The sequence below is a fragment of the Coffea arabica genome, chromosome 5e (genome assembly GCF_036785885.1).
Source record: "Coffea arabica cultivar ET-39 chromosome 5e, Coffea Arabica ET-39 HiFi, whole genome shotgun sequence".
Classification (NCBI taxonomy): Eukaryota; Viridiplantae; Streptophyta; class Magnoliopsida; order Gentianales; family Rubiaceae; genus Coffea; species Coffea arabica.
The window spans coordinates 52818579-52830162 of record NC_092318.1 but is presented as its reverse complement, the minus strand read 5'-3'; the positions used below and the strand labels follow the sequence as shown (position 1 = coordinate 52830162).

General features: G+C 38.7%; 2 protein-coding genes across 5 annotated transcripts; both read right to left on the bottom strand.

The window, feature by feature from the left end:
- Positions 1–88: 88 nt before the first annotated feature.
- Positions 89–5338, bottom strand: LOC113743572 (OVARIAN TUMOR DOMAIN-containing deubiquitinating enzyme 2-like). 4 transcript variants are annotated; one of them, XM_072049297.1, is made up of 9 exons: positions 5029–5338; positions 4160–4244; positions 4017–4062; positions 2880–2988; positions 2417–2508; positions 2260–2322; positions 1685–1803; positions 664–739; positions 89–543 (listed from the first exon to the last, which is right to left on the bottom strand). In XM_072049297.1, the coding sequence occupies exons 2-9, from the start codon at positions 4222–4224 to the stop codon at positions 487–489; spliced, it is 627 nt and encodes a 208-aa protein (XP_071905398.1). In that variant the 5' UTR covers positions 4225–4244; positions 5029–5338; the 3' UTR covers positions 89–486. The 4 variants fall into 4 exon arrangements, with proteins under 4 accessions (XP_071905398.1, XP_071905399.1, XP_071905400.1 ...); XM_072049298.1 differs by lacking the exon at positions 5029–5338 and adding an exon at positions 4841–4978 and having other exon boundaries at positions 191–543; XM_072049299.1 differs by lacking the exon at positions 5029–5338 and adding an exon at positions 4679–4817 and having other exon boundaries at positions 191–543.
- Positions 5339–5571: 233 nt separating this feature from the next.
- On the bottom strand, positions 5572–9279 carry LOC113743571 (uncharacterized). Its single transcript, XM_072049293.1, has 3 exons — positions 8739–9279; positions 8043–8171; positions 5572–7610 (listed from the first exon to the last, which is right to left on the bottom strand). Exons 1-3 carry the CDS (start codon positions 9135–9137, stop codon positions 6039–6041), a joined length of 2100 nt encoding a protein of 699 aa, XP_071905394.1. The 5' UTR covers positions 9138–9279; the 3' UTR covers positions 5572–6038.
- Positions 9280–11584: the final 2305 nt, after the last annotated feature.

Sequence of the window (11584 nt, the reverse complement as noted above, 5' to 3'; positions counted from 1 at the left end):
CAATTGAATTCTCACGTCATTGTATGATTAGCTTTATCCCTGTTGAGAAACTACTAAACTGAGTGCGTATTGCCAATGATATATGAGCTTTCAGGGGAAAAGCAGAAGTATTAGAATTTATTGATCAATGGCGAACATGGCGCGCCCTCCTTATAGCTAAAAAGCAGTAAAAAGTGGACTAGTATCAAAGTTAAGAGCGAAACTCTGCTGACTTCTACTAAACAAGGGGAAAGAAGTAAGAACCAAGGGCATATTTCCTCCTTCTCTCTGTGTCAAATTGTAAACTGTAAATGTATATGTTCAGTACCTCACAAGGGATAAACGTGACCAGATTACTGATCCCATAAAACAAAGAAGGGACGCAACTCAGTGGTACAGCCACAACTCAGGAACTGCCTAGGAGGAATACAGACATATTTTTCTTTCAAAGAAGAAGAAGGATCGATTTATCAGACTTCCTTTTTCTTCACACCTTTGTAGATTCTTTCATCTGTATTCTTGGAAATTTACATGGCCTGTTGCTTGTGCATGCTCCACAGCCTCCTGTTCATTTACGATATTTGCCAAAAAAAAAAAAAAGAGACAGAAGAGCTCTGAATTTCTAGCAAAAGGAGAGATGAGCAAATACCAAGAAGAGATAACATTTCAAGCCAGTAATAGAACCTTCTGTCCAATCATTCCAATTTGGCAGACTCCACAACGTAGAGTGAAATTAGCAGTGTCAGTGTAACTCCTTTTCCTGCAATTCAAAAACATTTTTCAATTAAAATGTCACATGCTGCAGCTTCAACATGTCATTCATTTTGATATCAGAAACAAAGGCTCGTTATCTTAATTTATACAGCATCCTCAAATGCATTTTAATTACCTTTTTGAACCATCAAGATTTGACTTGAATAAGAATACAATGGGCAAGAAATATCGATTCTTAGGAAACTTACAAGTATGTGCCACAGACAATTAGGCTCATGAAGGAGGACACTTATGATACTTCGATTGAGTAAGTTACACCTTCCATCAGAACAGTACCAAGACACGTAATTGTGCACTTGCAGTTTAATCAAGGAACGTATTTAAGGATGGGTATCATACTTTGCCAGATTTGAAGCATTTCCAGGTGAGTAGAGCTTTATGGGCCCAAAGCAACTCATCTCACCCATACTTAGGAAGTGACGAAGAAAATGTTTAATGATGGACCATGCCAGACCAAACTTATGGTTAACACACGGAATACTTGTCCCACAAAGTTTTTATTTTCTTGTTTTCAATCACTAAATCAGCAAGTTTCAGCCCTCAAATTGTGGAAATGGAACAACCATGCTCTATCCTTGTTTTCAGCTGCAAAAAGAAAAAAGTTGCATTTCTTGGGGCTTTGACTCAAGAAAGGACGACGAAAAGAGAGACACCATATTCTAAGAAACATCATAACTTCAAAAAGCTCTGAGACACAGATCATTACTTCAGGCCTATTCCCATCCTTGATGTGGCCAGTTCTATTCTTCAAACTGATGTTATTGTCTTTTCTCTTTAGGAGGAGTGTTAAATTATAGCCAAAATAACAAGATGTCCTTCGAGCACAGTAATTCAGAGCAGAGATAATACAAAACAAGCACTGTCACAGACAACTAGTTTTAATTTGAGAAGAAAGCTGTTCCATGTCCTGTTAATACTGGTGATTTATTACCTCTGTTGCTCCTTCACCAGGTTACGAGCAAGCCCCTCCACTGGTCCAATGGTCTGGTCCTTTTGAACAGCAAATATTGTCTGATCAAATTCTTCTGGAGCTCCATCAGATGGAGACATCTGTTGAAGTCAGATATTATCTTAGAAGCAGCAATATGTGGAAAAGAATGGACCTAGAAAGTGAAAGATTTCATTATCACTACGCATCTACTACTACAATTTGTATATCTTCAGAAAATTTACATGTGGAGTGACGCAATTTATGCTTACACTACTGCTACTTTGTTCTAAGTACTACAGTAAAACTGTGTGAAAGTTACTTTCATGATATTATTGATTCCTTTCTGACATCTACATCACAAATTTTCTCAAAACCTTGAATTCACTAACTACGAGTGCTGAGATGAGTGAAATTTCATATGGTAACAAACTTGATGCGTATAAAGCCAAGACACAAACATATGATTTCCAACATCATGATCATCCTCATGATGATTATTCAGGAATCAAAACCACGAAAACATAAGAATGCCCACTGATGTATGAAGAAATCATAGTTAAGGGAGAAGACATTACGGCTAAAGCATCATAATGCAGTCCATCATATATCAGCATAACTCTCTCATTATAGTTGTTCCCCTGTTAAAGAGTGAGATGACAGAGAGATTAGAAATTGAAGTCAGTTGAGCCAGTCCAATTCAGAAAAGCCACATTGACATCCACAAAGTGATACCTGTCCATATAAATCACATCTTCCGGTTTGAATATCATATGCTGCAATTTCACGTCCATAATATTCTGCCAATATTGAAAGCTCTATCGCTCCTACAAGAAGCAAAAAAGATAAAGCATATATACAGTTCAATCAAATGAATTAACAGACCAAAAAAGGGGGAAAATAATTGCAAAGGGAGCACGAATAACAATATTATTCAAAACTGATACAACCAAACATATGTGTAATGAAGTATCAGTGTTGCAATCAAGCAACAGAAAGTCAAGTGTCCTCAACAGTTGAATGCAGCAGATATTAAAACTCAGGACAAGAAAAAAGCTCCATATCAGCTTTCAGTGGTTATAAGGTGTTCATCAACCAGTGATTATTTATGATTTTGATCAGAGCAGTGGCAGTAGTTAAGCTTTAGATATACTGGAAGAACTGCAGTGGAAAAGAAACAGAAATACACAACACACACCTCCCCACTTTTCCGGGTCTAGAATCCAAGCACAGTACTCTTCATTTGGCTTTCCAAGGAATGCTTCAGAATAATTTGTTGGATCACTGGCCACTGTTGCAGCTATTACCTACCAAAAAAGTTGAAGTTAAGAAAGGTTAGTAAGATACTGTAAGAAGCAAACTGAAAGAATATCATTTCCTTAACCAATTACAATGAGTAAAAGAATACCATTTCCTTAAAAAGTTACAATGATTAATTCAGACACCTTCAATTTTCACCTGGAAATGTTTACATTAGTGATTCAATCAGGGTAGGATGGCCAGATGCATAATCGTTTACAAAGTCAGGCAATCCAATGGCTGCTAAATCTCTTCTACAGTATGCTAAACATTCTTGATTGAGTCAAACATGTTACTTTAATGTGAGATGTATTGCACATTACATAACTAAAGTAAAATATTCTATAGTCAGTGAAACTTTCAGTGATATGCGTATAGACAGACATGTCTCCTGCAACCAAACGAGACTAGTTAATCGTCCATACAAACTCTTAGAATTACTTGTTAATAGCTTTCTAGTATGAACTTGGACAGGAGATTTAGATAATGGTGAGGGCTGGAACTAGCAGCTCCATAACATAGTGGCCATTAAACAATGTAGAGAACAAAATCAGATGGAACTTCAAAGGGCGGAATGAAAACAAAGGCCAGAGGTAGAAAATTTTAGAAATGGATATGACTTCCTCTTTACTTCAAGCAAATATTTCAGAAGTGAAATAAAATTCTTAGAATTTAGAACAAAGGGATAAACATAATTGACGCTCACAGAATCTGACCAATAAAAGTGTCAACAGCTTATTCATAGGAAAACTCAACACAAAAAATGGAGTCTAGTACTAACCGTGCCAATGCGCAGATAATTGAACATAAGAAAATAGTCTCTGAACCCAAAATAGCAGCAATTACACCCAACTATGTCACTTCACAACTTGCCGGTCCTCAATTAACTTGATGAATCTAATTTATATCACATTTTACCTAAATAGATTACTAGCAAGATGCAGCCACAAACTACAACCACTCTTCTTCCTCAATAACAAGGCACAATTAAAGGGCTTCCAACTAATACATATGTACAACATGAACATTTTATAACCTGTCTCAGCTCAGATGCTTTGTTTTTGTCATGGTCCATAACATACCTGAAGACAAAGAACCAACAAAGATAAAAGTAATTCAATTCTATTACCCCATATTTACAACGAAAGATGAAAACAAAGAAGGAAACCCAAAATTTACCCAACAGCATTAAACAGGCAGCTGTTATCTGAAGGAATTACCCTCCTAACAATTATGCCCTCCATCTTTATTCGCTTATGTAATCCTGAAAGTCATTAAACACAAAGGTGAGATTCTAATTAAGGGTTAACAGGATTTCAAACATCAAACTAAAATGTAATCAATCAGTCCACGGGACATATAGCTAATAATTAAAACTTTATATAGGAAAAAAAATGTCCCACCCAACCCAACTTCATCCCAAGAAAGAAAGAAAACGAAAAACAAGAACTGACGTGTGATTTCAAGAGCTGTTAAAAAAAAACGAAATACAAGAAATACACGACTCATTAAGCACGACTAAAAAAAAAAAGCTGTGATTTCAAGAGATGTGATTTCTTGACATGTGATTTCAAGAGAGAAAGAAAACGAAATACAAGAAAGAAACTAAGAGCTGTTAAAAATACGCATTACTGCGTAATAATTAAGCACGACTAAAAAGGTTTGAAGCTGAGAAGGCATGTGAATTTTGGATTTTACTTAATTAGGAAATGATTGCAAGAGAAGGGGTGGGTTCTGGAAAACTAGCTCCAGCTAAGATTCTTCAAACTCCCAAAGAAAGCCAACCCAAAAGCAAGATAGAGACAAAAATTTTGTTCCCAAATCGAAAACTTGATTGTACACACTGAAAATGAGCGGTACCCAGATGAGAAAAATGAGCAAAATGAAAAGGGCGTAGATCTATGCTTCCAAAGATTGCTTTAATTGGAAGTCAAGTAAAACCGATAGAAAGATAAGAACCGAATATGCTGACACCAGACAAGCAAGCATTGTATATAAATTAGCGCGCGAGTGCGTTTAAGTTAAAGATAGAGAGAAATCTCGCTTACAATTCACAATTCAAATACGTTATCAGGCTGCACCGCTGCAGTCTGCACTGCTGGATATATGCGGAAGAAGCAATCTATGGGAAGTGAATCTATACGAGTTTGTGGGAGTGCCTGGAAGCTTATGCACGATATTTATGGACTGTTGAGAGCCCGAAAGCTCGTGAGGCTGGTGCCTGTGATAATAAAAGAGGAAAGTTCAACAGCCTCCCGCTGAATCACCCAATTTGTAATAGTAGTATGTATCATTTGGAGTTTTGGACCCTGTTTTCTACCGCTGAGTAATAATTTTAATGTTTTCTTCTTTTTCTTTGGGAAAAAGGGCATGAAGCGCGAATCTTGCAACGATGAAAGACGACGAATCTCTAATTTCAATAGATATCTGAAATGAACACCTTTTTTTTGTTCTTCTTTTTGCAACTTTTGGGGGGTGAGCCTTTCAAAAAATGGCAAAACTTTTCTCTTCCACCTATTCAAATTTGTTCAATGCTTGCTTCCTCTGAGAATTTTATGTAAGGATTAAAAAAAAAATGGTAAATGAATACGTATCCAAGAAAAGAGAATTCAGCAATATAACCTAATAACCCAGAATACAAATCTATTGTGCCATTTGAAAGAGACTATTGCCCCACTTGTCAAAGCACAGAGATATATCCAGAACATCAAAACCTGACCCCCTATCCCCGAATGGTTTTTCCTTGCTGGAACTATTTACGGACAATTGGAGTAGTATTACATTTTGCTAACTAGCAACCCCTCCGCGCCCGGTTCCAAAATCAAGCTATTATTCTTCCACTCGTGGAAGTTATGGATGAACGCTCTTGCAAGGCCTATGTAAATGGAGCAGGATCAGAGTTCCCAAGGATTTAATCCTCCGTTTGTATTCACGGGTCCATAAAAACCTTCCTTCCGAGTAGTTTCAGTCGGTAGAGAGCGAAACTGCCCATCATGATAATCTCCGGCCTTAACAAGTAGCTCTACTTAGCTGGTTTCGACATTCATAATTATAATCTCTATATCTTCTGCTTTAGAACATGCCGCAACTGTACTTTTTGACTTTCCATCCTGGCCTCCAGAAGTTTTGATTTCAGACTATTCTTCTGTGCACTGCGTGGCCACTCAATGCACCCTTTCATGCCTTTGGTTATGTGTGGATTTCCCGGTTCAGGTGAACTCCATTGTCCAGCCATGTCTGGTGGACTGAGCCCATCTTTACCTGAACCACAGTCTGAAGAAATCAAAGCCCCATTTGAAAGCCTTCCATTGGAAAGTCTTCCGTTCATTCCCTCCACGGATATGATTTTGTAATTATCACTATTGCTTGGGTATGATCTCCAGAGCCTAGAAATGGAGGACACCTTCTTCAGTTGCCTAGTAGGTACAGAGCAGACTTCACTGATCTCTGTGATTGGTGTCCCATCACAAACATTTGCTTCCCATTCTGTACAAGTTCTAGACACATTACTGTCTTGGTGATCTTTATCAACAGATGGATCACTTCCATCTGGTGAATAACTAGAGTCCTGATCCTCAGGATGGCTCACAGTTTCCCATTCACTTCCCTCGTCTTCCAGCGTGCCACTCCGATCGACAAACACGTTAGAATGTCTCTGCATAATGTCTTTTTTAAACGCATTAATTTCAGGACTCACTGTACGAATCTTCGAAGCATGACTGGCAGGACTATATGCAACACATGGTTCAATCTGTCTCTCATTGGGTTCACCGTAATTAACATCTTCAAATACAGAGAATATATCATCCGGATTTGGGGACTCATATGTGAACTCACTGACATCCTTAATATTCAGAGAGGTAGCAGCCTGTCGAAGGAGCTCTGCCATTCTTATCTCCTCAGAATCTCGGATTGCACCTCTTGAACTCAGAAATGACTCCAGTTCTGCTATTAGCCTATTCATGTCACTGTACCGCTCTTCAAGTGCCACCTTTGCATCTATCAGTTTCATCTGAACCCGTTCCTCCCGCCAGACCTCAGCCATCTGCAACATTTTTCTCTCTTCATCGACTTCCTCCCTGAGCTTCAGAGCTTCCCTCTTCAATGCTTCAACTTCAGCCTTGTCTTCTCCAATTTCCTTAGCTAGTTCATCACATACTTCCTCTATCAATTCTCTGGCCTTGCGCTCTTTCTCATAGTCCTGCATATAACACTTCGCCGATAACTTGGTCTCAGCCAACTCGTTAACCAGCTTGGAGTTCACAATTTCCAGTCTTTGGCGATTTTTCCTCTCTCTGCTCAAGTCAGCTTTGATGTCATCAATAATTACACGAACTTTCTCATGTTCTCTGCTACGCCATGCAGCCTTTTCTTCACTGAGTTTCTTCAGAAAATGTTCAAGTTTCTTTTTTGACGTCCGTCTCTCCATTTCAAGTTCATGAATCTGTGATCGAGCCTGCTCAAGTTGTGTCTCTAGGGCAGATATAGCTGCTGAAGCTCTTGCTTCCTGGTCAAACTGCTTTTGCTGCCCAAATATCTGTTTTACTTCATTGGATGTTTTCCAGCCAACAGGATCCCATTTCGTTGCACCTTCCATTGCAGAGTTGGAGAGTTGAAATGAGGATTCAGCCTACAAGGTATCATTCAGTTCCCCCACAATCAGATCATGATAATCCAGAACCAACAGGAAAACAATAAATCGCAGGATAAGCATCTCTCTGGTGATTGAAACTATTGAGTCCTTCGAAACTTATCATATGGTTAATACAACCTTTTAATGACCAAATTACTAGTTTCAAGAAGAACATTTGCTCTTAGAGGAGTTCAATGCATGTTAAAGAAGAACATCTGCTCTTAGAGGGGTTCGATGCATGGTCATCAGTCGCCACTCTTAGTTATGCTAAACGAGTCATGCCTCATGCCTCACCATATGGTCCAGGTCCTCCTTGGTTTCTAAAAGACGTTTCTGTCTTAGCCCATACAAGTATGTAGTCCTAGATCTACCATATTTAGTAGACATAAACAGCTTCGGAAGAACAAACCTGACTAGGACCACACATACCTTAGAGGAAAACCCATTTCTTGGACCAGTAACGGACTGGGGACTTCGCACCAGATCCTTCGTTGTACAATCATGCACTTTGCAATTATCATAACCATGGAAGGGGACCCCGACGTAATTATCTCCAGACTGCAAGAAAGAAAAGAAAAGAAAGGTAACAACAACATACTGAATCTCAGTCCTTTACCTGACAAAACAAAATTTTAACGGCTCCAAACTCGAGACAAATCAGCTCCAGATCTAAAACAGCACTAAACCTGATATGATTTAAAATCGTCAATGGCAACAAATATGATCCTAAATAACTTAAACAACTCTTCCAAAAAAAAACAAAATGACCGTGTAGTGCTCAATCCAAAATGTCTGTCTGTTTAAGATAACACAGTACCATAAAAGGATGTCAAAAGTTTCTCCAGGAAGTCAAAAAAAAATTAAAAATACCGATGCATTTCAATGAAAATTTCAGCTAAACAGAGTTGACATCTGTCATGATTGCTTTCTTAATTAACAGACAACTTGAACTTTTATTAAGCATCCCAACCAAAAATGAAGGGGAGTTGAGTTAATGCAAGATTAGTACGAACTGATCAACTTTTTGCTCCACGACATAGAAAACCAAGCATTCATTAATTATCCCTTAATTTCAACCTATACAGAAATAAGCCTCTAAAGACAGGATCTTTTGCATCACACTACCTGGAACCCTAACTTTTCACCGCCGCCTGTAGAAACCTCCGGCAATTGCATTCTCCAAATGCCAGCAGCAAGCTTCCTAGCCGAAACCACAGCTCTAACTTTCCGGCCATTGTTCCGACCAGCCTCTGGCGGCGACTTTTCCTGCTTACAAAATTCATTTTCATCTTCAACACCAACTTCATCAAACTTCCATCGGAGTAAAGGGGTCTCCGGTCTGCTGCTCCTCTTTCCTCCAGAGTCTTTTCTCAGCCGAACTCCATTGCCGGAACCCCTACTTTTCCTACGATGTGGCTTGCTAGACTTACTGGGTTTTTCTAAAAGATCGGAACTTTGAAAAGGGTTGAATGGTGTCGAAGATGGACCCTGCTGGAGCTCCTTCTCGCCGGCTGTAATCTTCATGCTCTCCAACCTGATTCAGCCATTGTAGAACTTCTGACAAATGTTGATTTTCTCCCTGAGATGCCTTTTCTTTTTTTTTATTTCTGGCTTTTTTGAGTGAAGATGGAGAGGGGAAGGGGGAGGGGCCGTAGGGTATGGGGCAGTGGGGTTTTGTGAATTCTTGCAGAGAAATGGTCCCTGGCTGGCTTGGGATGATGAGAAAACAGAGGGTAGACTGAAGAGAGCAATACGTATAAGTAGATTTGTACGGTCAACGTCTCTTATTACAGTAACCTCGGATTGCGTTAATAAAAGCCAGATAAAACGGTGTCGTGGGAGGAAACTGGTACTTGAGGACTGATGACGGTGTCGTATAGCCGGTGAATTAGTGTCGAATCGGTGTCGTTTTTGGAAGGAGCGAAGGCGTCCAATCGTTGGGGAATCGGACAGCAGCATGTGGTTGCTGGTTAAATTAGTGGCGCCGCGAAATTTACTGAACCGCCACGCATGTGACTTGTATTCTTGTAAATGTTCACGCACCAAGGAGCGCGTCGTCTCTATCGTGCGGTAACTAGAACTTGCTGTAAATCCCAGTAGGATATAGCAAAAAAGTAAAAGTTTAGCAAAAAGGCCTCATGAATCATGATCACAAAACAGAGCCCGCAGGAGTAATCGAGTAATCGAAACCCATGATCGATCTTGTTACGATGGGACGTGCAAATACTCCATCAGTTGTTAAAATTTTTTCATTTTTTATTATATCAATTTTACCCTCATATAAGTAAGGATTTACACTTAATCACTACAAATAAAATTGTTTGTAATTATTAAATTTCAATGACTTATAAAATCTTCTACTCTTTTCATTTTTAATATCTTGTTTTATTTTTTAAAACTAGGCTTTTAATTATTATTACTCTTTTATTATAAAGAAAATTAGTTTTTAAATGTAAACACCCATAAGGTGTGTTTTGCTCACCAATTAGATGTATAGATATACAATAATAGTATACTAGTTAAAAGATTATGCATGTTTATCATTTTTTTTTCCATTTTGACTATTGATTCAAAAAAAGAACATTAAGAACTATTGGGTATCAACATATTAAGGATTGGGTTAATGTTGTGTATATAAACATCTAAGCTAAAATTTCCAAATTATAAATAAGAAGAATCTCCATCTAGTAGATATAGAACATGAAAAATGCCTATTCGACTTTATTTAGAAAAATATATATATATTGTTAACAAAAACTGTTATTTCTTGAAAAAATAAACACTTGTTTTTGTTAATTGTTATGCCAACGCTTCAACATTTGGTGGTAAGCTGGTTATTGGCTAAAAATGACTAAAATAGCTTCTTGTTTCATCGTAACAATCATGTACAAATAGTATGATAGTGTAACATAACAATATCTCGTTGTTTTTGTGGTTTATTCAATCATATGTTGCATAAGTGATAAATAACTAAAAAGTAATCAACTTAAGTTCAAAATTTTTTTTTTTGGCAAAAAAAAGAGAAAGATTTAGGGAATGCATCATGTTTCTCTAATATTTAAATTTTCATACATGGATATTTGAGTATTGTGGAGGCCTTTTTGTGGATTTGTCCACCTCGGCCCCGCCTTGGGCAGAAGGGTGAGCTCTTGCTGCCTGGTAGTGCTTGGAGGGGGCCCTTCCGAGGATTCAAACCCTTGACCTTTAAGGTCTTTGAGTTGGAATGCCTAGTACCCATTGAGCTTATGGATTTATTCACCTCGACACCGTCTTGGGCAGGAGTGTGAGCCCTTGCTGCCTAGCTCAATCCCAAGCACTACCAGACAGCAAGGGCTCACCCTCCTGCCAAAGACGGTGTCGAAGTGAACAAATCCACGATTCACCTCCACAAGTATCATTTCATTGCCATTAGCTCTCATTTCGCAAATGTCAATCAAATAATTCAATGCAAACGTGTACTGCTTCATCTTAGTGCTGAGCAAGCAAAGCTCCTTTAGGTTTTTATTTGCACGTAACTTCCACAATTTGCAAGTCAAAACAACTTCCACTATTCGTACGTCATAACAACAATGGTAAGTCAAAATTAATAATGGTAGAATTTCTGAGTGCTCGAGAAAAGGCAGAGCTCAGAACGGATGAGATCATCAATTTCAAAAACTGTACATTTGCTTTTGTCCTTTACGGATAGTATATGGCTACGCGCAGAAATGCGCTTGGGTGACAGAAACAGAACCTGGAGTCTGGCGAGGCTGCAAGTTTGCGAGCTCTTTCCTGCAATCGGTTGCGTGGTACAGTTGCGGAGATAGTTCGGAAAAAGAGAATCCGAGGGAGTTTCCACGTGGCTGCAATCATGCCTTCACACGTAGGCGGTGCTGACCCTTTTGTGGTAGTGAAGGTAGTAACTCATGAGCGGGTCGAATTTGAACTTGAGAGTAGCTCCATAAAGGAACCGAATCGAGTTCAATCCTTTC

Coding starts and splice junctions, on each gene's coding strand:
- LOC113743572 (XM_072049296.1), bottom strand. CDS start 4,489: ATGAGTCGTGTATTTCTTGTATTTCGTTTTTTTTTAACAGCTCTTGAA. Junction 4,245..4,434: donor AACAGCTCTTGAAATCACAC/GTCAGTTCTTGT, acceptor AATGACTTTCAG/GATTACATAAGCGAATAAAG. Junction 1,804..2,259: donor TGCATTATGATGCTTTAGCC/GTAATGTCTTCT, acceptor TGACTTCAACAG/ATGTCTCCATCTGATGGAGC.
- LOC113743571 (XM_072049293.1), bottom strand. CDS start 9,137: ATGAAGATTACAGCCGGCGAGAAGGAGCTCCAGCAGGGTCCATCTTCG. Junction 8,172..8,738: donor GTGAAAAGTTAGGGTTCCAG/GTAGTGTGATGC, acceptor TCTTTCTTGCAG/TCTGGAGATAATTACGTCGG. Junction 7,611..8,042: donor GAAATGGGTTTTCCTCTAAG/GTATGTGTGGTC, acceptor GATACCTTGTAG/GCTGAATCCTCATTTCAACT.